General features: G+C 45.6%; 7 protein-coding genes across 7 annotated transcripts; 1 reads left to right on the plus strand and 6 right to left on the minus strand.

Annotated features, from left to right (window-relative positions):
• Window positions 1-676: 676 nt before the first annotated feature.
• Window positions 677-2622, plus strand: GL218_06676 (putative 4-coumarate-CoA ligase 1; the record flags this gene model as incomplete). Its single annotated transcript, XM_033583401.1, has 4 exons — window positions 677-779; window positions 897-1537; window positions 1588-2188; window positions 2288-2622. 4 exons carry the CDS (start codon window positions 677-679, stop codon window positions 2620-2622), a joined length of 1680 nt encoding a protein of 559 aa, XP_033433514.1.
• A 412-nt stretch (window positions 2623-3034) lies between these two features.
• GL218_06677 (Protein ATP11, mitochondrial) lies at window positions 3035-4012 on the minus strand (the record flags this gene model as incomplete). The annotated part of the gene is made up of 1 exon (XM_033583402.1): window positions 3035-4012. The coding sequence occupies one exon, from the start codon at window positions 4010-4012 to the stop codon at window positions 3035-3037; it is 978 nt and encodes a 325-aa protein (XP_033433513.1).
• Window positions 4013-4692: 680 nt separating this feature from the next.
• On the minus strand, window positions 4693-5827 carry GL218_06678 (Cytochrome c peroxidase, mitochondrial; the record flags this gene model as incomplete). The annotated part of the gene is made up of 2 exons (XM_033583403.1): window positions 4693-5279; window positions 5338-5827. The coding sequence occupies 2 exons, from the start codon at window positions 5825-5827 to the stop codon at window positions 4693-4695; spliced, it is 1077 nt and encodes a 358-aa protein (XP_033433516.1).
• A 1761-nt stretch (window positions 5828-7588) lies between these two features.
• Window positions 7589-9915, minus strand: GL218_06679 (Pre-mRNA-processing factor 39; the record flags this gene model as incomplete). The annotated part of the gene is made up of 5 exons (XM_033583404.1): window positions 7589-7757; window positions 7812-9017; window positions 9389-9492; window positions 9549-9764; window positions 9844-9915. 5 exons carry the CDS (start codon window positions 9913-9915, stop codon window positions 7589-7591), a joined length of 1767 nt encoding a protein of 588 aa, XP_033433515.1.
• Window positions 9916-12992: 3077 nt separating this feature from the next.
• On the minus strand, window positions 12993-17188 carry GL218_06680 (Inositol-1,4,5-trisphosphate 5-phosphatase 1; the record flags this gene model as incomplete). The annotated part of the gene is made up of 5 exons (XM_033583405.1): window positions 12993-14298; window positions 14348-14457; window positions 14510-14619; window positions 14675-15210; window positions 15267-17188. 5 exons carry the CDS (start codon window positions 17186-17188, stop codon window positions 12993-12995), a joined length of 3984 nt encoding a protein of 1327 aa, XP_033433737.1.
• A 1506-nt stretch (window positions 17189-18694) lies between these two features.
• On the minus strand, window positions 18695-19920 carry GL218_06681 (14-3-3 protein like protein; the record flags this gene model as incomplete). The annotated part of the gene is made up of 5 exons (XM_033583406.1): window positions 18695-19048; window positions 19111-19198; window positions 19271-19624; window positions 19730-19737; window positions 19909-19920. 5 exons carry the CDS (start codon window positions 19918-19920, stop codon window positions 18695-18697), a joined length of 816 nt encoding a protein of 271 aa, XP_033433738.1.
• A 1960-nt stretch (window positions 19921-21880) lies between these two features.
• Window positions 21881-23071, minus strand: GL218_06682 (Mono- and diacylglycerol lipase; the record flags this gene model as incomplete). The annotated part of the gene is made up of 1 exon (XM_033583407.1): window positions 21881-23071. The coding sequence occupies one exon, from the start codon at window positions 23069-23071 to the stop codon at window positions 21881-21883; it is 1191 nt and encodes a 396-aa protein (XP_033433739.1).
• Window positions 23072-25670: the final 2599 nt, after the last annotated feature.

A 25670-nucleotide genomic window follows, 5' to 3' on the forward strand; every position in this document is an offset into this window, starting at 1 on the left:
CTAAGCCATCTGAGATAAGCATTATTTCTATTATCCGTGTGTTTACGGAGAGCTATACGTGCGTACCGACTTGAGACTTTGGTAGTTTTATACAATTAACTAAGCTAAGCTAGTCGTTGATATCATCTTCACTATCAGAAGTGATTAGGGGCTACGTAGATACAGTATGTAGCTTGAAACGTAGTATTACAACGGGGACAGGAAGATCATCTCCGGTCAGGGATCGCGAAGCCCGATTAATAATATCTCTAAGCCAATATTTCCATTTCCACCCCAACAAACTCCACTCAACTAACATGGTGTATGTATGTATCGCCTCGGGGAGGGGGACGGGAACGGGGGCTCTAACTGGATCCCAAGGGAGGAGAGCTCCACGGCTTACCACGGTTCGTTTTGTCTAGCGCTACTAACAACCTCGGAAGCTTTTAACTGTGGGAGCTTCGCGTTCACCGATTAGCTTCGTCGGTTTTCTTTTAACTACCTAAAACTTAACAACTTATTTTAGTTTCAGGCGGCTTGAGCTTGAATGTATATACATACATACATACATATTTAATTATTGTCTACTACTACGTGCATGTAAATACAAATCTAACCGTCTTTGTTTCTGCTTATCTAAGTGCTCCCGAGGTTCCCATAGTGTAGTGTCGTCGTCGTCGTCGTCGTCGTCGTCATCATGGTGGTTATCAAGTCCTTTCACCCGCCGTTACAGATCCCAGAGGTCGACCTATGGCAGCTCGTGTTCGAGAGGAAGGATAGGGCGTTCCCGGAAGACAAGGGTAAGTTAAAACAAACCTTCCACGTTTGTAAGACTAGTTATCTACACTCGTTACCAATTCACTTATATGTAAGACATCTATATGAGAAGGAGAGAGATATCTAACACTGGCCAATAGAAATATACATCGACCCCGATACAAGACGCTCTTATACATGGGCGCAAGCCCGTAGCACGGCTCTCGAGTTCGGCAAGGGACTCAAGTCGCAATGGGGGTTCAAGAAGGGCGACGTGCTGGGATTCTTCTCGCCGAATAGCGTAGACTACCCGGCCGTGTTCTTCGGCGTGCACTGGGCCGGCGGCGCTTGCTCGACTGCCAATCCGACGTACACGGCGAAGGAGCTCGCGTACCAGATGAAAGACTCGGGGGTCGCGGGCATCGTGACGCAAGTTCCCATGCTGCCGACTGTGCTCGAGGCCGCCAAGACCATCGGGCTATCTGAGGACCGCATCATCCTGCTCGGCGACGCGAGGGACCCGACGGGCAAGTTCAAGCACTTCTCCGAGATACGGGGAAGCTCGGGACTGCTGGGATTATCGCTGCGGCCGCGCATCGATCCCAAGAAGGACACCGCGTTCCTCGTGTACAGCTCCGGGACGACAGGGTTGCCGAAGGGAGTCATGCTCACGCATTACAACATCGCCTCCAACCTTTTGCAGCTAAGGCATTGTGATATTTTCAACGGGATTTACCACGCGGGAGGAATCGACGGGAAGGGCGATAAGCAGATCGCAGTGCTGCCTTTCTTCCACGTATACGTAAGTGATATATATACAAATACTCTAGATCGACACTCACACATTAAAAGGGCCTCACATGCATAGCCCTACAAAGCATATTCATGGGCCTCCAAGTCGTCGTCCTGCCTAAATTCGACCTCGACAAATTCTGCCAAGCAATCCAAGACTTCGGCGTGACCTTCGCAGCCATCCCACCCCCCGTCGTGCTCGCCCTAGCCAAGCACCCGTCCGTCTCGAAATACGACCTGTCGAGCATAAAATGGATGAACTCGGGCGCAGCGCCGCTCGGCCGCGAGCTAGTCGAGCAGGTATGGGCGCGCCTCAGCATCCCCGTGATGCAGGGCTACGGGTTATCCGAGACGGCGCCCACGCTCACCAAGGGGCACATCGCCGACTGGAAGCGGTTCAACGGGTCCTGCGGCAAACTGCTGCCCAACGTCGAGGCCAAGATCGTCGACGTGGAGACCCGCGTCGAAAAGGGCCCCGGCGAGGGCGAGGGCGAGCTCTGGTTCCGCGGCCCCAATGTCTTCCCCGGCTACTGGAACCGCCCGGAGCTGCACAAGGACACGTTTAGCGATGACGGCTTCTTCAAGACGGGCGATATCGGCTACGTCGACAAGAAGGGGAATTTCTATATTACGGATCGGTTGAAGGAGTTGATCAAGTATAGTAAGTACCTAATCTATCTATCTGCCTATTTCCCTGCCTCCCCCCCTTGCCTCCCTTGTTATATACAGCCTCAGCCCTACTAACGCCCCCCTCCTCCAGAGGGTTTCCAAGTCGCCCCCGCGGAGCTCGAGTCCGTACTCCTCGGCCACGACGAAGTAGCCGACGCCTGCGTCGTGCCGGCACACGACAAGGTGCGCGAGACCGAGGTCCCACGCGCGTACGTCGTTCTCCGTCCTAACGTCCCGCGCGACGAGGCCAAGGCCGCGGAGCTTATCGTTTGGGTCGAAGGGCGCGTCGCGCAGCATAAGAGGCTGCGCGGCGGCGTGCGGTTCGTCGACGAGGTGCCGAAGAACGCTAGCGGTAAGCTGCTGCGGCGGGTGTTGAAGGAGGAGGCTAGGAAGGAGGACCAGAGGGCTGAGGGGCCGAAGTTATGATAAGGGGGAAGAAGCTGCCGTAGTGGTATAGTAGCTAGAAATATGTCAAGACGAGAGCAGCATGCAAAGCCAGGCGTGGAAATCTTCCCATCTAGATTCCGGAATACCCGTGTATATAGCATTTATACAGATAATTGTACAAGCTGAGCCAGCTACAGGCCCCCTTTCCCTTTGTCTATCCGTGAGCAGCGTTATCTGTCGTCTAAACTAGTCTTTTTCAAGTACATGCCGTCCCCGTATGTCTGGTGTAATCCGTCACATCGTGTAGCATATTATTTCGTAACAGTCCCTCCCATCCGATATATTCTTCAAATGCTCTTCACGACTTCTCCCGTCTTATACCCCAAGCTTAAGTCTATCTCGACTCGAACTTATTAATCCTTCATAACCCATCATCTAGCACCTCCTCCCCTCAACCCAACTTCTCACTCTCCTCCAACAGCCTCTCAACGCTAAACTTACCATCCCCCCGTCCAAACTCCTCCAACAACCGCCTCTTCCCATCGTCCCTCTCCCCCCCAGTCCCCTCCCCGCCGTAGAACCTCTGCATGAGCATAACAAGCCACTTCGCATCCTGGACGCTAGCCCCCCGCCCATCCACCACGCTCCCCACCATCAGCACCCCCGCCAGCCCGTCGTCGACGTAATGCGTCACGCTCGTGTGCGGCTGCGCCCACTCCCCGCGCGCCTTGTACTCGGCCAGCTGCGTGAACAGCACGGTGGCCGTCCGCGACGGCCCGTCGAACACCCACTGCAGGAAGTGGATCTCCGCCCCGACGTCTGCGCCCCGGGGCACCGGGAGCACGAAGGAAGGGTGGCGGCGCGCCGTCGCCTCTAGGGTCGCGTAGGTGGCCGTGGGGATGACCGCGCAGAGGGAGTTCGGCGACGAGGCGTGGCGGAGCCGCCATATTGCGCCGAGTTCCTTCTCGGGAAGCGCGCGGGCTTTCGGCAGGTCGAGGATTTCGGAGAGGGGTTTTACAGCGGCGTTTGTGCTTCCCGTGCCAACGGGTGGGACTTGTGATTGCGGCGGCGGGGGCGGGGGTGGTGGTTTCTGTGCAATCCCATCCCCAACCTGTGTCGTCTGCACCGGCGCCGGCTCATCCGCAAGCAGCGCATCGAGCCCGGGAATCGAGGCGCTATCTTTCTTCTTAAGCTCCTGGATGCGGTCTTTATACGCTTCTTTTAGCTCGCCGATGTCACGTAGGCCTTCCTCGCGGGCCTTGCGGTCGAGCTTGTCGCGGTATTTCTCGGTGACGCTGCGGGCGGCCTGGGTGGTAGCTACGAAGCGTACATCGTGGACCTGGGCCCAGCGGCGCTGCTGGCCCGGCAGGCGGAAGGGTTGCCGCCGGCCGATGAGGTTGCGCAGGGCCGGGATGCGCGCCGTTGCCATTGGGAAAGACTGGACACGAAGAAAGAAAAGAAAAGGAGGAAAAGGCCGGGTAAAGATATATATACAACCCTATCTACTAGGTATTACCACGCTTCACCGATTGGCGGGTTCCAAGGATGTGATGGTTAAGTGTAGAATTAAAAATGAAGCTAAAATTGAACTTTGAACGTAGAAATCGCGGATAACTAAGGCATAGTACGTAGGTACATACAATAGTACCTAACACATCATAGTAACTGCATGGCAGTGGGGAATAAAAGGATCTCCATTACGTTTGCTACGACTCAACCTATTAAAACATCTCTATTTCAATCATCCCCGGATTCTTTTTCCTCTAACTTTACCCCGGTAAGCAAACAAGCACTACACATCATATGTAACACATGAAATGGATATACGAATGGGAGGGAACACTTCATTGATATATACAGCTCTTAAGCTTTGCTTGAACAAGATCGAATAGATGACTAGGCTAACAGAAACGGTATACAGTTCAATCAAGCCCTGCTCGGGGGCAGGTCTCCCACTCCAACAACTCTTGTCAGTTCTCCCGTCGACAGTCACGAAGCGATATCGCTTCTAGGTCTAGTTCTCGGTCTAGATCTAACTCTAACCATGTCTTCCTCTACATCTTTTCTAATACGCTCCCTCTAACTCTATCAGATGGTATCTCATTAAATTTAAGCATTAACAGGCTTGAAGGTGATCTTCTCGGTATCCTGCTTGAAAGGCACACCCAGCTCGAAGAGTCTAGTAACGGCGCCAGCGAAGTCCTTGAAGAAGAGGTCGTTGTCCTTGGCGTACTTCTCTACCCAAGGCTTCGTTGCCTTGTCCTGAATAAGGGCATAGTCTGCCGGCAGCATCATGAGCGACTTGGTCTTGACATCCTCGTACTGCTTGGGGCCGTCCCACTTGCGCAGCTGCCACTTCTCCTCTATGAGTAGGCGGAAATAGTCGTTGGTCAGGACGGTGGGAGAGAAGGTCCACGGTCCGTCGAATCCACTTCGGTCGGTATGGCAACGACCGAGAGCGTGAGCACCGGCAAGGGCAACGATCTCTTGGTCGTTGAAACCCATGCGGTAGAAGATGTCACGGAGATGAGGGGTTCCCTTGGCAGCGTCAGGAAGACGTCCGTCGGGAGTGCAGGCTGCGGCATCTCGGTCCTGACGGCCGGGTCGGAACGGGATGGCGGGACCTTGCATCTCCTGGATGGCAGCAATACCACCAATGATCCAGAGATCGGAGTAGGTGATCCAGGGGAACTTGGCTATAAACTGGGTGTTAGCCTGCGGTCTCAATCTTGACGGATAGAAAAAATAACATACCCTTCACAGGCTCAAGGAAGTCCCGAGCGTTCTTCAAGCCGGCGTTCGCGCCGTGGTCACCCTCAGGGGCGAATCGCATAGTAGCACCGTTGCTACCACCGGTACCCGTCTCCTTATCGTAGGTACCGCTGGCGTGCCATGCGAGACGAACGAGGACGGGGCCATAGCTGCCATCGTCGTACTCATCATTCTCCTCGAGGCGGTTAGCAATCTCGTTGTACACCTTCTGGTAGTCGTCCTTGGTGGCTGAGAACACCTTGACGCTACCCGAGTTGTTTGAGGTGTAGAAGTAGTAGCCGGCAGCACCCGCAACGGCGGCACCTGCCAGGTAGATCAGGCTGGACGAGCTAGATGCCTTAGGAGGCTCCGACGAGTAGAATCGTCGGCCGTGTTGTCGGAATGCTTGCCGAGAAGACGTGGCAAATGTGTTTCTGGCCGAGGTACGCAGGGCCGCGCGGGCCATCTGGCGGGACACAGTTGCGGCCGACATCTACAACGTCGTGGGTTAGAAACACACCGAAATATCCGATATTGGCGGGGTGATATGATGGATATCTTACTTTTGTCTTTCCTAGTGCACAGCAGAGGAATGCAATTGGGTTCAACCGGGGCAAAGGAAATTAAACGAAAAAAAAAAAGCAAGAGAGACCTAATATATAACGATGTATAACGATGAAAGAGGGACGGTGAGGGAAGAGGCCAATTCTATTGTTAAAGGCTTACAGGAAAAGAAATCCGAGGACGGCAAGTCTCCGTCGTTGGGAAAAGCAGCCAAAATGTTTAGTAAGGAAGAATCTAAGCCGTCCTATTGGGTGGCAACCCCCCTAGCATCATTTTCTGTCGGCTTCTACTAGAGTGGGCCCCTAAACGGGTACCTATCTATTTCTCTCCTTCTTTTCCTTTTCGCGCTTGCCATGGCCTACACAGCATAGGTGGTACTAAAATTCTTACCCGCGGAGGAATTTTTGTTGATGAGAAAGAGCAACCGATGGCAACATCTGATGCCAACAAGGACGTAGCGAATAGAACGCCTAGATTCACGGGGCCACGCATGCATGCAACCTGCGCGTGCGCATGTAACATTCTCTCTCAGGCCGTACCTAAAAAAACTACCTACCTACCTCATATCAACCTAAAAAAAAAAAAGATATTCAACATTACATAGAAACATGTGCCCCCACGTGTATTGCATATATTCAATTGGATTTAAGTACCAAGGTCGATAATCGAACCATCACAACCAAAAATTCCATCCATTCTTCCATCCATTCTCTCCATTCTCCCCGAATTAAACCAAACTGCTAACATTACCTTACTTAGAAAGTTTTGGTTAACTAACAGGTAACTAACTAACTAACTAGATATTTCGTATTTGTCAGGAACCCGTCAAGCCTTCCCATACACGCTACCGCAAAACCCTCCCCGCCCACCCGGCTAAAGCAGCTTAACCTATGTAGCATAGCACCATAGCACCCCTTGGGCCCCTGGGGATATGTATAGGTAGGTATCACTGGCGCGGAGTAGGTTAGGTACGTGTAGTCCGCTCTGCCCGCACGGCGCCGCACCCGAGGTCCCACTACCTATAGTATGTACCTAACATAGTAGGAAAGGAAAAAAAAAAAAGAATAGAAACATCCCAGCTCCCCGAGCTTGTCCGAGCATGGTAGGAGGTACCAAGTAGCTTATTAAAGCCTTATCTCCGATTACCGGCTTATGGTTTCGGCAGAAACCGACTCGTCTTTCCGCAAGAGCTGCGAAAATTGCCAGCTCGTCATCAGATATCAAATTCTCACGAATGACTCAATTTATCAAATCTGACTCAAGCAGTATCATCAACTATTCTTTTAAACACTAGTTAGGTAATAGAAAACAAATATAACATAATCATTTACAATATCTAGGTTAGGTGCCTATAGGTATTTAGCAATTGAAACAACTGGTGGATTAATTCTCATTTCTTTATCAATCGTAAAAACACGCGTACGAACTATTGCCTGGTAACTTCCGAGTGCAGTAAGCTCCTCGAGTGAATATTTCTGGCCGTTATACACACCAGACTTCTCCTTTGCCTATCATCCCAATCCGCCCGAGACTTCATATGCCCCTATTATAAATAAGCCCTTAACACAAGTGGAACTCAAATATGATACAAATCCATTGCCTCCTCCTACTTCCCGAGCATTATTACTCACCGAGGTCAGGATATTGAATATTGACTCTCGAGGAGTCGAAGCTGAGTTTGCGCTCGACCTTACTGGAAAGGTGCAGTTCCTTGCGCGTTGGCCTCGGGTTCCATATAGTACTCGTAATAGGCAGGGTATCTACTCTCAGCCTTTGCTTTGGTGGCATCGTCTAGAGGGGCTCTTGCGACGCCGTTCTCCTTAATTGCAGGCCTATCGAGTACTGACAATGAAGTAGGACTTTACGCAATGTTAGTATTTCAACGTAGACACAACTAAAGAGAAACCACATACCCGTAGATCTCACGGTCGATAGTGAGGAATTGTTTCATCGCTTCCGCACCACCTCTCTCTTGGAGATAGGCAAGATAGACCAGGAACAAGTCCTTCTTAGCTGTTGATGATATCCGGCTCTTTGCCAACAACTCGTCAAAGATGTGCTTAACACGCTCGGCATGTTGAGATTCGATCTCTGCGTTTGTGGGCTGTTCCAGTTCGAATTCAAGCCACTGCTCCCAGAAATGGCGGCTATCAGCATACCACTGGACGTTCTTCAGGAAAACGGTTCTTGCTTCGTCGACGGATCCCTTAATCTTCCATAACAAGTAAGCCCATCGAGTAACGAGAACGGCCTTTGTGAAAATGTTAACGTGTGGAGCATCGATTTGGGCCTTGTAGACCTGGATGGCTGCATCGAGTCCATTTTGTCGTCTCTCAAGGTTAGCCCAAGACACGATAGCCTCCACGCAGTCGGGTAGCTGCATCAATACGGCTTCGTGGATATCTCGGGCGACGCCGGTGCGACCGCAAGACTCCTCAAAGTAAGCGAACTGCAGACGAATGCCTGGCCGACTAATAGGCACAAAGAGTGTAGCAGCTCTCATATAGATATGGCGAACTTCTTCCTCTTTCCCAGGTTGCGCCGACATCCACCTGGCATAACGCAGCCAGAACTCGTCGTACAGGGCACATGTGACGATACAACGCTCGTAGAGGAATGTCGTCCTAGCAAAATCGCCCTCGCTCTCTTCGAAGTCGAGATACTTCCGCCAATTAGCTAGCTGCGGGTTCTCTAGCTCAGTGACGTGGAAATACGGCCGTTTGATTTCCGATTCGTACGTCCATCGCTTATTCGTCTCATCTTGAGTTTTCTGGAAGACTTCGTAGAACATGGCATCGATCTTAGCACGGACGTCTCGCTCGACTTCTAGTTCAGCCCGCGGCATCACACCATACGCAGCGCCCTCAGCCTCCACCTCTGCTCGAAAACGCGCGAGCGTCTCGGGTGGTACTAACTCCTTAATAGGCCGGCTGTGGGCGAGTTGGCGGAAGCGCTCGTAATATCGAGCATACTGGTGCATCGGGATATGGATAACTCGCTGTAAGATGGCAAAGATCTTATCCTGCGCTTCCTGTCTCTCTTCATACTCAATATACTTATCCCAGAAGGGATGTGCTAGAAAGTCAAGGCCGACAGAAGTAGCGGCTCGCTCGAAGAGCCTAGAGGTAAAGGTTAGCAAAGACGAGAACGATGAAGGGGGTTGGGGAATGAGGGTGGGTAGGAGGGCAAATACAGAAGAGGAGGGATTTGTGCAAGCAACTATTCCGATTCCAAATCAATCCGTTTTGAGGCGCAGGGTGTAGAGTGCGACGAGGATGTTCAAGGTCAAACCAATGACATTGTAGGGAACCACGGCCTGGCAGAATCTGTGAGAAAGTATCCAACATGTCATGGATTCTGTTGGCATCTCTCACCGTCAACGACTAAGCAGTCGTGTATTAAACGCTCCGATAGTGTTAGGGGTCGCTATGTAGCTTTTGCTCTGTTGGTGGTAAATGTTATGGGGTAGGAAACATCCGGTTTTACTTACTCTCTGACCAAATGGGGGGTGTGAGTGGTCTCCATCTTAAAGGAACAATAGGAAGCCCATAGATCAACACAATTTGTTATACTAGCACATCCTCGTTCATAGATCTAACACAAGTTAGCTTACAGTAACTACCGACTTATCAGAAAGGGAAGTTTATTACCATCTCAGCGGATTCTGGGCCAGATATGTTAAACTCGAGGTCGGCGTACTTCTTCCAGTACCCGAAAAGAAGAGGGAACTTGAGGAGGAATCGATCGTAGACATCGCGAAGCGCAGCAAGCGCCTGGGGACTGGAGTTTCGGTTAAGTCCCCCTTCTTGGGCCTCGCAAGCGCGTATGAGCTTCTCCCAAGACTCAAAGTTATCGGTATCAGCTTCCTATCTTATAGTTAGTACGTCAAAAAGAGCCATTGGAATGTAGTAAGGTCGAAATGGGTGGGAAAACTCGGTTACTTACGACCTCGAGTGCCAGCTTTTTTATCTCGGCATTCTCCTCGTCAGAAGAGCCGAACTGATTAAAATCGGCCATCTTTGTATAAAAATAGTATGCGACTAGTTTAGCAACGCGGTGAAGGTGATGAAAGGTAAGTAGAGGTATGTATGAATTTACGCGAGGCTAGGAATGAAAAGACGTGGATCGAATTGAAATCGCGATGATTTTAATAAGATAATTACAATGAAGGAATAATGTAGTTCTGAAGTTTCATGATCCCCAGATTTGAAAGACGCGACGGGGGAATGAGTTTGGATGACAATGAGGTTGTCGAGATCGACGAACAATGATGATCGCAAGAGAAAGTTCAAATAGTACTAACTAAGGTATGTAGGAAGGAAAAGCACATGCAGCTAAATGAGGCTGGGAGCATGGGATATCTTGCATGTGGTCCGTGCGTTTACATTCAACTAACTGCATTAACAGGGAATGTGTGTGGGTCTTTATTTTTTCATACCTGTCTGTTGCTTTGTACGTTTCTTACTATGTAACTTGCACTTGCCATAGATGACTCTTGGTAGAAACAATACGTTTGTGTGTGTTTCTTTCTCAAACAAGGTAAGGTTAGTACCTAACAATGACCTAGTTAGGTAACTACCTGTCTTTTTCTATGTGTAACAAGCATTGATCCTTGATCTTATGTACCAGAAATTCCATGGTTAACCTAAATGCTAGTTATCTCTTTCTAAACAGTGTGGGTACGTACCTGTACTACTTGGCTCTAGCGCTAAAATAAAATACTGCAGAAAATTTATTCGACACTACCTAGCATTTCCTTCTCTCTTCTAATATACGATTCTATTTTCAAGGCCAACCTCCACGCAATCACCATCAATGGGGGATCTAATATCATAAGCTCTGCTCTTCGATAGTATCAGTGACCCGGTATATGTAAGAAACGTTTGCATAACAATCACAAGTGTGATATTCTTTACCAGAATAAGAGGTTCAATAACTATCTCAAGACTTCAAACATCGGTCTTGTTCGTAGGTATATTTCCTTCATCTCTCCTAGCATTCTACTAGGAAACTTTCAAGCAACAAGCAGGCCGGTGATGATACTCTAATAAATCATATGATAGGAAGAGGGATATCCATAATGGAAATGATCTCAATTGTTAAATCTGAGGCCTGCATTGTTCTACCTATTTTATTCTCTACCTTATTTATCATCCAACCAAATAGCTTTATATATATTTCTGTCTAGACAGAGTGAATTATAATTAGAGCTTGAAGTCAGTCAATGGAGGGTCTTTCGTATACGATATAGTAGATACATGGATAGTCGACTATACATCAACAGCTGGAGTAATCTACATATACTCCTATCCCATTCTGATAAACCAGAATCCGATTCATAACACTAATGGGTATTCCTATTCTTAAATCCAAATGCCGCTGTATCCGTATCCTAACTCCGGCCATCTCCTGCACCACCTCTACCGCTCACTTACACAGGGGTGGCTAATGCTATTATGAATATTATAACCCAAGAAACCAGCGCTTTGAAGAAGAACGCTTGGTATCCTTAAAACATCGAATCTACTCTTTTCCATGATACCTCTAACCCTTTCGTATAATGTTCGATCGACCTAAAATTTCGGCGAATTATTAGTGTTCTCGTTCGCAATATGGACATTTGCGCGGTCTAGCAGGCGAGAAGCTCTCCGGAGACGAGCTGCAGATTCATCAATAGTTAGCCCAGGCCTTCTACGTTCATCATCACTCAATCCCGCCAGGGTCTCAACTGACCCCGCGGACGAGGCATCCGGCCTGTACTGAGCGTAGATTTCCGTGGCGCGTGGTCGGTTATCTCGAACGCCAACGTAGTCGCCTGGCGGCGCGGACATCTTTGCTTTAAGAGACCTTAGACCGCGCATCCCCTTAACCTTCAATTTTTTCGAGGTGGCTACGGTCTTTAGTCCTAGACGTTTAAGTCTTATAAATGGGTTTAAGATTTGTGCTTTGACGGCGCTCGTTTTCTTGAATATATTGGCGGGTTCATGCTCATGGGACAATATAACCTGGTCCATCTTAGGCAAGCTGGCTGAGGACCGTGGACTTCCCTTGCGTACGAGACCCGTATCCTTATGCTTCCTAAGCTTCTTTAACGATATGTCTTTATCTATCAGCAACTGACAAACAGGACATGTTGGTTTGCCCGAAAGTCCTGGCTCTGTAATGTTTATTGGCGAAAAGGTGACAGGAGGCTCAGACGAGGTAGGGTTAGATTGATGTGCTGATTCTGGTCTACTGTCTATTCCTATAGCAGTAGTCGATGTAGATCCTGATACTTCATTTGGGCCTTTAGATGAACCTAAGTCGAGTCTAGAGCACGCGCAATAATTCTGATTCGACTTGATTTCGGTTCTCCAGACTTCGATCATCCGTACTTTTCTCTCCGGTAACTTTTTGTGCGTGCCCGACATCTTGTCTTTATCAATGATTGTTTTTGAAGAGCCGGACAATTCGAAACCGATATATCCTTAGAAATGCTCCGGACTTGCTCTCGAGCTTCTGGATACCTGTTCGTGAGACCTTGGGGTATCCGTATCACGGTATATTATGGTAATACATTGGGTTTGATCGTTCGGCATGATAAAACCCAGACCGCAAATGTTTCTCCCACTTATGTCATAAAATAAGTATGATTGGGTAATCCATTGAAGCTTCAACGGTTGTTCCAAGCAACCCGAAAGTTGTCGATGTAACGCGTGACTCGGACGCGGCATCCTTAACCTAAAGCTTTATCTTATCTTAGCATGACGTATAATTCAACGGGGTTTACTCGGTGTACACCTCCCTTAATAATTATTTTATGTCAGTTGAGGGGATACACTTATATACACTTATGCCAATAACATATGCAAATCTAAACAACTGCATAGCAACATGTTCTCATACTCACTCACCACACATTATATTTAGCACATCAACAATATCACAATACTATCAACCCGTCTTACAAGTAAAGCAAAACTTTTGTCTAGTCTCGCAATTGAAACCCGTATATACTCGTCTAACATTAACACTTTAATACTCTAACGCCGTAAACACCATGCTGTACTAAAATTTTGACAACCCAATACCCGTCTAAATGCGACATAAAATAACTAGTTCGGTTTCAACGTCTCCCACCCGTTCACATCGACCCCGTCGTCACCGCCTAGGAGGTCGACGGTAGATTTTCTCGCCTCTGGCCGGGGCGGTTGTATATGTTGTAGTTGTGGTTGCGGGCGAGCCGGCAAGTTTGGCTTGCGTTCTATGTTTCCCAATCCAGGTAGAGACACTCGAGTTGATGCCCCAACAGGATATTCGTCAGAAGAAATTCTTTCCAGATGAAGTGGCATAGTCATTGTCTTGTGCATTCCGCCCGTTAAGGCCCCCGATCTACTAGCTTCAAGTTTAGAAGTCAGATTGGAAACAGCGTTAGAAGTTTTACGTGGGATGGATGGTTTAGGTGTTTGCTGGTCTACGAGCGAACTAAAGCTACCACTTTCGGATACTGCTGAACTAGTCGTTGGCGAAGTAGACATGAGATGAACTGGTTTCCTTGCTATAGGTGGGGGTGCTTTAGACTTATTCGATGTCTGAGATGAGGATGATGGTACTGCCTGTAATGGCTGTTGCAAGCCACTAGGCTTCGCTTCTCGCGATACTGATTGCACGCCCAACGGGGTGAGCGTCTGAGAAGGTTGCATAATTCCCGTGGAGGTCTGCCTTCTAGGCGGAGGCGGCGGTGGAGCCTCGTTCCTCTGTATGGGTGTTTGCTCGTCAAGCAAGCTGACCTGGCCGAATTTGACGGGTAATGTTGCTGGATCAAACGGCGGGGGTAGCTTTCTAGGCGAGGAGTTGGATGCGGCGGATGATGATAGAAGGGTAGAGTGGTTAATATGCTCATATGGTGAGCTAGAGATACTAGAAAACGACGAGAGTCTTGAATTAGATCTGGGGATCGCAACCCAATCAGGTTCCTCGGTTTGAGAAAATGGGTTTGAGGGACGGTTAGGATTTAACATCATAGTTGAATTATCGCGGTTCCCGTTATTAGGCTTAGGTGGGCCAACTGTAGACTGCGCCCTTTTGCCGTTTTCGAGCCACCATCTCTGTCGGTCTGAGCTCGCCGGAGGCAAACCTGGCTCGATAGGATCGTATCCAATTAAATCTTCATCATCTTCGGAGTCCTCACTGATTAAACTCGACGCCGTGTGGCCGACTTCAGCTTTGCGACGCTCATACAGCTCCTGGCTGATCTGCTCTCTAAGCGCCTCGTTTATGATGTTCACTGTGCATTGGAACGTAGCAAATACCGGGCGATGATCCGAGAAACGCAAGGGGGCACAGTTATATGATAGTTGTCTTATATTCGTGCCTTTGCGTAAGATGCGATCCGTCCACGCCGGGATACGAGCTTTTTCGCTGTCTTAATATTAGCCTTACTCATAGAACGTATACCACAAGGACTTACGAGGTATCATATCTGTCAGTATCAACATCGAATTTATAAGTTGGCATGAAGGTAATCCTAGCCTCCGAGTAATATGGAAAAGAAAGGCCGGCAACCATTTGGAGGTTCAACTGGAACATATTAGCAACCATCTATTCGTTTGATGTTGTCTTATAATCGTACCTGGTCATTTTCATAGAGCTTCTCCAGATCATTTTTTTGAATCAAATCCATGACCTTTTCATGCGATAGTCCAATACGGTAATTAAAATCACCAAGCCAGACGACAGTATCTGCAGATAAATCAGTAAGAGATAGAGTACTATGCATAGGCACCAATCCACTTACCATGATCGTCAATACCCCTGTTTCTTTGAAATCGTAGTCCATGATGAATAGTAGCGTAATCTTTATTTCTCTCGTCATAATTGGCGAACCCGGCAGCAAGATGAGCTGTCACGAAACATAGTTGAGTATTCGCATATTCCATCCTAATGGCAACCGCGCCTTTATTTCCTGCTATGCCAGACATGCCAGTTTTCTTGACACTTCCTTCAACGTTCTTTATTTTAGGAAGTGATGATGCTTTTACGAAGATGCACAAGGCGGCACCAACTAGTTGTCCACTACGAAGTAGGACATACCTTTCGCCTCCTAACCGTTTGGCACGGTTGTTTAGCGTCCTTTTGATAGCTCGCTCCCATAGCTGCTTTCTACGAGGATCGCTATTCATGATTTGTTGCGCGCTCAACTCAACGATCTCTTGAAATCCGACGGCCATTATCTCAGGCTGCACTGAACCGAGTTCCTGAGGGCAAAGCCATGGGGACAAATCCTCGTCAATACCATTAGTACGGCCGTTTAGATTAAATGTCCCAACCCACCTATAGAAAGTTAGTCTTGTTAAATTGGCATATAGCTAGGACGTCTTAGGACTCACATCGTAATATTTTCCGTCGATGAATATTCGGCACTACGCTTACCGAGTTCACCAGATATAAAGTCGCTGATAGGGTCGAAGAGATGAACAGGAGTCTGACCAACTAGCCGTCCCAAAAGCATATCAATCGTATTCTGCCTTGCTTTATCGGCAAAGTTGTTAATATAGAGCCTCGTTGCGCTTTTCCGGACATCCGCAAATGCACCAGCTATAGACATCTTGCCATGTCTTGTGAAGGAAGACTTGAGAGCTCCCGTTCCGGCATATATCCTGGAGAGAGCATCGCCGTTGTCAGCCCAGAGAGTAGAATGTCGCATCCAGAAATCCGACGCAGCATATTCCCCACGATGATTTAAGAAGGCTTCAACAGCCATTTGTGAGATTAACGTCTGTATTAGATTAGTCCTGTCTAAACAGTCTAGGCAATTTGTCCGGAAGACTCCTTCCTGTTGAAGCACAACCACCATTCTTTGATGGCCCGACGGTTCATTCGTATCAGCCATATCATCCGTGAGCTCAGCAAGATAATACGCGAATCCGTCAGCTGAATGTTCAATATATCGGCGGATTTCCCGAGCAGCTTCGTATCCTGCAGCTTTAGTTTCCATGTGAAAATCGTAGTCGGTCTCTCGCAGCAGAGCATGGTCAGCAGACTGCTTTTCACCAGCATGGCTAAGTGAACAATGCTCTAAGCCATAGTGAAATAGATGTGTCAGCTCGGCTTCGCCCGGCTTCGTTGCGCTGAGCAGATTAACGATATGTACAGCACCATAAGACTGTTCCAGATCTTCAAAATGTTTATCGAAGGCTGGTTGCGTCCCGTCAGCTGAACGGGTGACGGTTATCTTTTGCTGACCAGGAATGAGCCCCGGAGTCTGCTCCCAGAACACTGGTACCGAGCCACGGACTTGTGCATACGAAAAGAGAACGCCAGATGGGCTCCAATAAATAGTTTCCGTTTCCACGAAGTTGGCTACGTGCCCGTCATCGTCGATACCTCGACTGTTGAAGCGAGTGCCAGCTCGTTTACATGATAGGCGGGAAATAACAGTGAGAAAGGAAGGAAGGCCGGATCTGCCATCCCGTAAAGGCGCTGCGCTTTGGGGGATAGTCATAGTTAAACAGAATCCTCGTATAGCGGATGTTAAAATCCTAGAAGCATCGAGGGCCTCACGCTCGTGCGCTAGGAGCCGAGATCTAAACTGAACTAGAGGACTAATCATGAAATAGTTCCATAAGAAGGAATCATCAAAATTGTCAATATCAAACGTGTCCGAGTCTATGGGCCTATCCTGAAGCCTATTGGTCAGATCAAAGTCTGTACTGTAGTAAAAACTGCCATTGCTTAACAGCTTCTGCAGTTCCTGATATGGGTATTCTATTTCGCCTTCCCTCCGACCGAGGTTCTGGCCATACGGCGACATGGACTCGGATATCTCGTCCTCGTACGTATTTAGGGATACAATATTATCGTACTCGGAGCTATTAAGGCAGAAGAAGTCGACACTCGCAATCTTCTCGACCGTCTCCCCAGGACGCACCGTCGCCACGCGTAACGCTTGCGTGATTACACATAGGAATACATCCTGGTTTATAGATATGAGGCCTAGGGTTCCGTATATGGGCCGAGGAGTGAGAGGTCTGAAGTCGCTAAGTAGCTGCTTAGAGACGGGGGTGAATTCGACCATGCATTTAGACACGGGGCCGTCCCCGGCAGCCCGGGGTCGTGCTGACGAGACAGATGCAAGCGAGCCATTGGCGATTGCCTCGCTCGTGCTAGGGCTATATCGGAATATCAAGGCATGAGTCGGCGTCCTAATGGCGATAGCTCGATGAGGATATTCGCGGATGAGCAGCTGGCTAGACTTCTCAGCCGACGGGGCTGCAGTGAGAGTTCGGGTTACGGATGGATACTGATCCATGCTGAACTAGCAGGACAGCAGGATAGCAAGAAGATGACAGCAGCTGTTTTGAAAAATAGCACATGCTACCTGGATAAATTTGAGAGTCAAGTAGTTGAACGAAAAATGCACGGAGACGGCATCCACATGCTTGAGGCGCTTTGAAAGTTACTGATGAAAGCTGGCCCTGTGACGTTTGGTCTTGGCTTTTTCTAGGATCAGCCCTGCGAATTGATGGATTAAATTGGTTAAATTCTATTGTGGGGAGAGGATACTATCTTCCACTTATCTTCCTATCTTCTTATGAAAAAAGAGGGTCAGTCTCGGGTGGGGGTCCCGTGTACCTATGAGGCTGAGACTACCTTTTTACAATTCACGTGAGATAAGCCAATACCTGTACGCCTCATGTACTTGAAGTAAATGGCCTTATGTACCTTATGTACCTAAGGTATATACCTATATATACATATGTGCATTTACAGTTAATGTTACTACAGTAGGTAGGATGACTTATATAGGTGTTAAGACTATTATATAAGTCTATAGTTATACTGTAAGTCAACGTCTATATAACAGGCGAAGTGAAGTAATCGAGGGAAGTGTTATTGTGACAGAATAGAAATACGAATACCTTATCAAAGACAATAACCTCCACGGGCTGTTATTAGTTACCATCATGAATATTTTAATAGCTTAAACAAGACACCTCGTTACTAGGATTGTACTATAGCTTCACGTACCGACTAGGATAAAAAGGATCATTAAGGGTATTACGAGCACGTCAGATCTAAGCATGGGAAAGCCTATAAGTCAGGGTTAAGTTTTGCTTTTTTAATTTCTGATATCGGGGCATACGCATTGCGTAGATGCGGATCGGGGGGTCGATTGACGAATGCAGTAAACACACGCATCAAAGCAGAAGTCCAGCCTAATTAAGTATCGCAGTCTGTTCGAGCCGAACCGTCGAAAAGCTAAGCTAAAGCTTTCTCTCTCTTCGGCTGGTGAATCTCAAGGCATGGATCATTTTGCAATTCCACCCGAAAGCGGACCCGTAAACTACCTAATCTTCCCGCGATACGTAAAGGACCGGCGTACAAGGTCGACTCTAGGGGATGTTGCAATGGGTGCTGGATCAAAGGAAAACGTGAGATATCTCATCTCAAAAAACCACAAAAAACAAACAGGGGAAACGTGTATGAAACCGTCCACACGACCACCAACGAGCCCTCGCCGCCCCTATACAGGTAGAGGTAGTTGAAATACAGCCATAGTTGTGGAAAATGTTATCGTATTGTCAAGCAGAAGGCCTACTTTAAAAGCAGCCTTTTACTGACGTATCCTCGAGTGAAAGCCGACACTCTGTTCAAATTTCACTTCCGCGTCCAAAACAGACACCTTTATCGTCCTCCCCAACCGATGTTACAAATCGTTTGCCAGTATGGGTATCAACAGAACCCTGGCCCTTCAGAAAGTATTACAGGATATGCATGTTCAGTTGAGGCAAGGATGTTATCCGCGAAAGGTAGTCTAAGATTCGGTAGGAGCGGGGGCATCCTCCTTGGGCTTCTCAGCTTCCTCGGCAGGCTTGTCCTCCTTAGCAGCCTCTGTGGCGGCGGCACCTTCGCCCTCAGCGCTCTCTGATGAGGTCCATAGGGTTAGGTTATCACGGAGCAACTGCATGATGAGAGTGCTATCGCGGTAAGATTCCTCAGACAGCGAATCAAGCTCGGCGATGGCATCGTCAAAGGCCTGCTTGGCGAGATGGCAAGCTCGGTCGGGCGAGTTGAGGATCTCATAGTAGAATACGGAGAAGTTGAGGGCAAGACCGAGACGGATAGGATGCGTCGGGGTAAGCTCAGTCTGTGCGACATCGGTGGCGCTCTATAAAGGAGAAATGTGAGATTAGAACACTTATGTAATGTATATTTATGATATCGACTAACCTTGTAGGCCTCGTGGGCGGCTGTGGCGGCGACCTTTCGCTTCTCGCCAGACGCGAACTCGGCCAAGTAGCGGTGATAATCACCCTTCCTATGTGGGGCAATCCAAACATTAGTATATCATCATTATCAGACTACACCGCGATGCAAAATGGCAACTAACATCTTGTGATAAAAGACCTTGGACTCGCCGGTGGCAGCGTTGGGGATCAAACTCTCATCCAGGACGTCCAAAACATCTTGGCAGACCTTCTCGAGCTCGGTCTCGATCTTGTTTCGGTAGTCGCGAATAGTAGAAACGTGCTTGTCAGAGCCCTTGGACTCTTCCTTCTGCTCGATCGACGAGATGATTCTCCAAGAGGCACGTCGGGTACCGACCACATTCTTGTAGGCAACAGACAAAAGGTTGCGCTCGTCAACAGAGAGCTCTCCACCAAGCTTAGCAACCTCCTTCATGTAGGTAACCATCTCATCATAACGCTCGGCCTGCTCGCAGAGGCGGGCTAGGAAAGTCTTGCTGTTACAAAATGCTAGTTAGTGGATTTGCGTTCCCCCCCCTCGGTACATAAAAAAAGGCGGCATCAAGCATGGACTAGATACGGCGGGGGTATGCGGTACGAACCTTTCACGCTACAAGGTAGAAAGCAATGTTAGCATGATCACCATCCATAGAATGCTAGAGTAAGGATATAACGAAAGGCTACGCAGCGGTGCGCGGGAGCGGCGGAGGCGAATAGTAGTGTCGCCCGAAACAAGGCAGTCTTGGGAGTGGAAAGGGGAGTCGGAGTATCGAAAACTTACCTCAGTAGTCATCTTGGGCGGTTTGAGAAGAGGATTCTGGGCCTAGAGGCGATAGAAAAGGGTGATGTAGGTATGGAAATTGGGGATGAACTGTTTGGATGTAGGATTGAGAAAGTTGGTGAACAGGGAGAGACGGGATTGTTTACAGGTACGTCAAAGTTGAAGGGTGTTGAAAATCGACGAGGTTTAAGGTGCGGGAGGAGAAATCAGTAAATGCGGCCAGGGCTGCCAGGTCCAAAATTGCGCCTGAGACTCCAACTTTGGCACCTGGCTTGTGCGGAAAGGAAAGAGTACATTGATACATTAGGTACGTTCCACTCTCTTCTAGCGTCTGGTCCAGTAAAGTAAGGTTGTGCTACCATACACCTTTCCATCTTTTCCAGGGCTTGCTTGCCCCTCATTGCCGTCTTCGGCCTGGAATCTTCTCTCGATATCTTACGCCTTATCAAAGTATATTAGTACTTAAGTATTTAGTACTTGACATATGTAAATACATTATACGCAATAGTGGACGTTAACAACAAATCAATCAATCAATCAATCAATAAACAAAAACAAAAATAATCAAGACCGCGAATACCTAATCATAAAACCTTGGAAAATATCAGGGAACCAATCCGCTAACTTATATTATTGTAAATTAGTATCGACGTTAGCAGAACCCTTAACTCTATTTTTTGCTCTCCCAATTCAGATTACACGATATGGACTTCGTAGGCAGCCTGCCTTTCCCCACTATCGTCCGCCTCAACCTTAGAATGAAACAACTGGTCGACAGTCCACTAAAAAGGTGCTCAAGAAACATGAAGGAATATCCGTCGAGTTTTGACTTAGATCTTCAATGACCTATGGAAATTATTTATTAAAAGGCGGAGAGAGGGAGAGACGCGACAAATTTATCTCATCCTTCACCAAGATATCAGCCAAACAATCGCATGAGATCCTACCAATGATCCAGACGCTGACTCGCATGTCCACTGCAGCGTTCTTGCGCGAGTCGGCAGCGAGAAACGAGAACGGAAATGTTGAATTTCACAATCAGTCAGCAGCAAAGCCACCCCCAAACCATAAATACCTGGTTATACATAGTTATTGTTTATAGGTATCCCCGTTCTCTTTACAGCTCGTGATTATATTATATTATTCGTATGAGATGTCCTAGGTGAGTATATTCTGTCCTAAAGGTATCATACAGGCAGACACAGGTACCAATGCACTCCTCTAGAATCCAGAAACCCCACTACTCTGCCCCCCCAACGGCAGGGTCTTATCATCGTGTGGTCCGTCGGTCCCATGCGTTGTCATCACTTTCCTAAGGCTAGTGGTGCCGGCTGAGTTGGCACCCTTTTCTTCCAGTCACGAGTCCCTCCTCTCCCACAAGAAATCAATCCCACGCGATTAAGCGCGGTCAGTCGAAATAGTCCTGTCACGAGCCGTCAACACTCCATCTTGCAGACTTCACCGTACTATCGCCAAGACATCATGACCTCTGAACCCACTCCATCGGGTTTGCTCACCGTACTCCGTAGCCTCATAATAGGTATTACATGTGAACATCTTTCTAGGTCTGATTGTATGTATGCATACATATGTATAGCCCCTGGCCCGTAGATTGTAATCATTGTCGTACTTGGTAACCCAACAACTTCTAGTTAAAAAAATAAAAAAAAGTCGCTTTAAGTTAAGGATTTGGTCCCTTAAATTTCTCAATAGTGTACAAAATAAGTTTGACGATTTCTAATTATAACGTTTGACTATATTGAATAGTGACGTTCATATACACTAGCTTTAAATGTGTCAATACGTGTATTAAACATTATTTCATACTACACAAGTAATTTAGTTAATATTCTTTTTCCTGATCGCATTATCAATTTTGACTCCTTTTGTTCAATCACCGTAACAGATTAGACGCTAGAAATAAACCCGATACTCATCTCGGATTAAATAAAGCGTGTTACCCATCTGTGACTCATAGCTCATCACTAGTAGTGAAATTAGGATATTTGTCCCTGCCCCAATCAATAGGATCCCCCCCGGGAACACACAAACCCAATCTCCAGAAGTAGTCTCGATGCGCAAAGAACAATTGCCACAATTTAAACCGGCTAGGAATATCCCAGAGTCCACTAGTCCACATAATAGCATCATGTTCTCGTTCCTTAATTAGGGCTTGGCCAACCGTCCTAAGCGGCTCCCCAACTGAGCCAGCGATGCACCTGGAGTCTTCATCCCCTATACACGGCTGAATATCCGAAGGCTCGGGAGGTAAATTCGATTTGGTAATAAAAAGTTCGCCGGCGTGAGATCTATATCCCCACTCCGAAAGTGGAAGCAACGGTACGGGGTCGTCCACGTGTGTTACCCGTCGATATGTTTGTGCCTCGTATTGCTTTCCTATACCGACAAGATCGAAAACCGAATCAAGGTATTTGACGAATCCATCGTTTCCAACCCGCGGCTCGCCAAAAGTTGTCACAACAATGTTATCCCAACCAGAAACGACTTTGAGTTCCAATGCTGCAAGCGCTGCGACGGCGCCACCTAAGCTATGGCCGACAAGGTAAATCGGGTAGTTAGGATGTTGTTCGTGTAATGGTTCAAGTGCTGGCAGAACAACAGTCCGGGCTATCCTCCACGATGCCAAGAAACCCATGTGAACTGTGCAATTCTTGCAAGTATGTTTTGATTCTTTAGGCGGTTCAGATCCTCCTTGATCTGGCGATGGGTATGGAACATATTCCTGGGGAATCGTGCTTAGGTCTATAACGGTATTCGTTATACTATAGGTACCACGAAATGCGACAACGATTGCCCCTTGGCTTCTGTTACCAGTCCCGCTTGGCGACGTCCCATGATCTATAGCGATATAGCCACAGCTATCGCTCATCAAAACTCCAGTGTTCCATGTCGTAACAAGATCTAGGGTTGGGAATTCTTTGCATCGAGATGCACAGGAAAAAGGCGGCGTGATACCAGTGGTGCCGACGCAGTAAGTTATATCAACTAGGCGGGAGAGACGCTCGAGGGATGCGAAGAGGCCGTTCGAGATGTGATCAGTGGTCGCAACATCGTTCTGTTCTCGAAGAGGGTACTGGTCCGCTAGAGGGGACCCTGCCACGATGGTGGCTGTTAAGTACGATAACCACAAAAAAATCAACATCGTACTATAGGGCAAATTTGGTGGCGATTTCGGGTGCGTAGTGTCGAGGGTTTCTGCTTAAGATATCAATATCGAGGATAGCCATGTCCCAGGGAAGACAGGCTCGTAGCCTACGATGGAGAAGATTGAATAAGGAGATGGACGAGTCGGCTATTAGGTATTAGGTATTATATAAATGATGAAAATGATGAAACTTTAAAACGCCCCGATTGACGTTGTGTTGGTGCATTAAGCATCGCGCCAATGCTACTTCTAGTAGGGTCTAGGCTATGGAGTTCATATGATATTTTAAAGTTATAGTTAAAAGGGGATAACTAATTGATGTTGACAACGTTAACAGATGAGACGAGGTTTATCCCTTGGCTTCTTTGACGATCTGGCTATTGTTGGGGTTCACCTGCCCATACATACACGGCTCTTAGCAAGTCAAGAAATGACGAGGGTGACTGCTATGGCCAATAGGAAGCTACTGCTAATAGTATATTGTATGTACATGTATAAGGTATTGGTAGTTGGTAACGCGGGGTACCTATACCGTTCTGGGGAATTGCTGGTACAGAACTTAGGTAATACCTACCTAACCGTTATCTCAGTGACCTTAGACTAGAAATTTGAAAATGGTTCGGGGGGAAGTACCTCCCCCAGCTACATCTTTTTCCAACTAATTACACCTCGGTACACCCCTTTAAAACATTTTTAAATCTTTAATTTAAGGTGATTTTAAATATTTTTTATTTAAACGGCCATATAATAATTAAATTAATTAAAAATATTAATTTTAAATAGTTAAGTAAAGTTATTATATAAAAAATAAATATTAATTTAATTATTTAAATAAATTATTAAATAAAACGTATACGTTTTAAATTGAAATTAGTTATAATATTAATCGTAACACCGGTTGTAACATAATAGCCGTAATAAATGTTAAAGCTTATAATATTATAACGTAATGTTTTATAAACATATAAAAAAAACAAAAAAATAACAAAAATAAAAAATTAATTTTAAATAATTAAAATAAAAAGTATTTTAAACGTGGTTGTAAATATAAACGCGTGGGTATAAACGTATAAATATAGCAATTTAAAGTTATTATATATTTTTAAACGTTAAAACTTATAATATTATAACGTAATATTATATAAATATATAAAAAAAGTTAAAAAATTTAAATAATTAAATAAATAATTTTAGATTAAAAAATAAAAGGTATTTTAAACGTGGTTATAAATGGTTATATGTGGTTATAAATGTAAGTTTATAAGTATAACGTTTTAAAATTATTTAAATGTTAAAACTTATAATATTATAACGTAATATCGTATAAACATATAAAAAAAATGGGAAAATAATAAAAATAAAAAATTAACCTTAAATAATTAAAATAGAAAATATTTTAAACGTTATTATTACTTATTATATTGTTGTTAATATATTTTTATTAAAAATTTTATTAAAAATTTAAACGTGTGCCGGTTTGTTTTACATTGTACAAAACTAGCTAAGATTAAAGTTTAAAAAACGCCTCCCCCACGACCCATAAATATAAACACACGGACCAAGGGTTTCGTGGCGCTTGTAGCGCCAACGAAAAAAAGGAGGCAAATGCAAGCGAAGCCCGTTCCTCGAATTTTAATCTTAACACACTAAAATAACCTAACCGCTAACGATCCCATTTGGCACATACCCATTTTATGGCACAAGTTTACACCAAAACTACTACCTTTTCAACCTTAAATAACATCATATATATTAATGATATAAATTTAAAACTAAATTCATTTAATATTTTATAAAACCGCATTATTAAACATATATTTTTAATAAAATTAAAAAATTTTATTATAATATAATTATTATAAATATTATTTAATATAAAAATATATAATTTTACATATAAATTAAATATAAAATTAAATATTTTTAATAATATAAAATATTAAAATATTATAATAATAACGTTTTATATTTTAAATTTAAAAAATGTAATAAAATGTTTATATTTTTTTATATATAATATATATATTTTATAAATATTATATTTTTTATTATTAAAATATTAAAATTTTAAAATAGTTTTATATTAAATTATATTATATTTATATAAACAAAACTTTTAATTTATATATTAAACCATTTAATTTAATTACAATTATAAAACTTTGTTTATAATTTAAAATTAATAATATTAACTTTTTAATAATAATAATTTTAAATATAAAACGTTTTTAAATAAATAATTATAACATTTTTTTATATTTAATTTATATATAATATTTTATATAATACATTAAAATACCAATTTTATCATAATTATTACTTTAATTTTAATATTATATATATAGTTATAAATATAAATCAATTATCTACCAGGTAATATTAACCTCAAGTAAATGTCATTAATATATATAATATTATTCAAGGTTGAAAAGGTAGTGTTTTGGTGGGAAATGTCCCACAAAGTGGGTATGTGCCAAATGGGGGCCACAGCGGTTAGGTTACTAGATTGGGCTTCCGCTATTCCTGTTCTGCTCTAACACACATAATGTGTATTCGCATGCTAAGTAATTAAGCATTAAGCTACACAAGTAGTGAG

This window comes from Daldinia childiae (genome assembly GCF_008694065.1).
Source record: "Daldinia childiae strain JS-1345 chromosome Unknown Scaffold7, whole genome shotgun sequence".
Lineage (NCBI taxonomy): Eukaryota > Fungi > Ascomycota > Sordariomycetes > Xylariales > Hypoxylaceae > Daldinia > Daldinia childiae.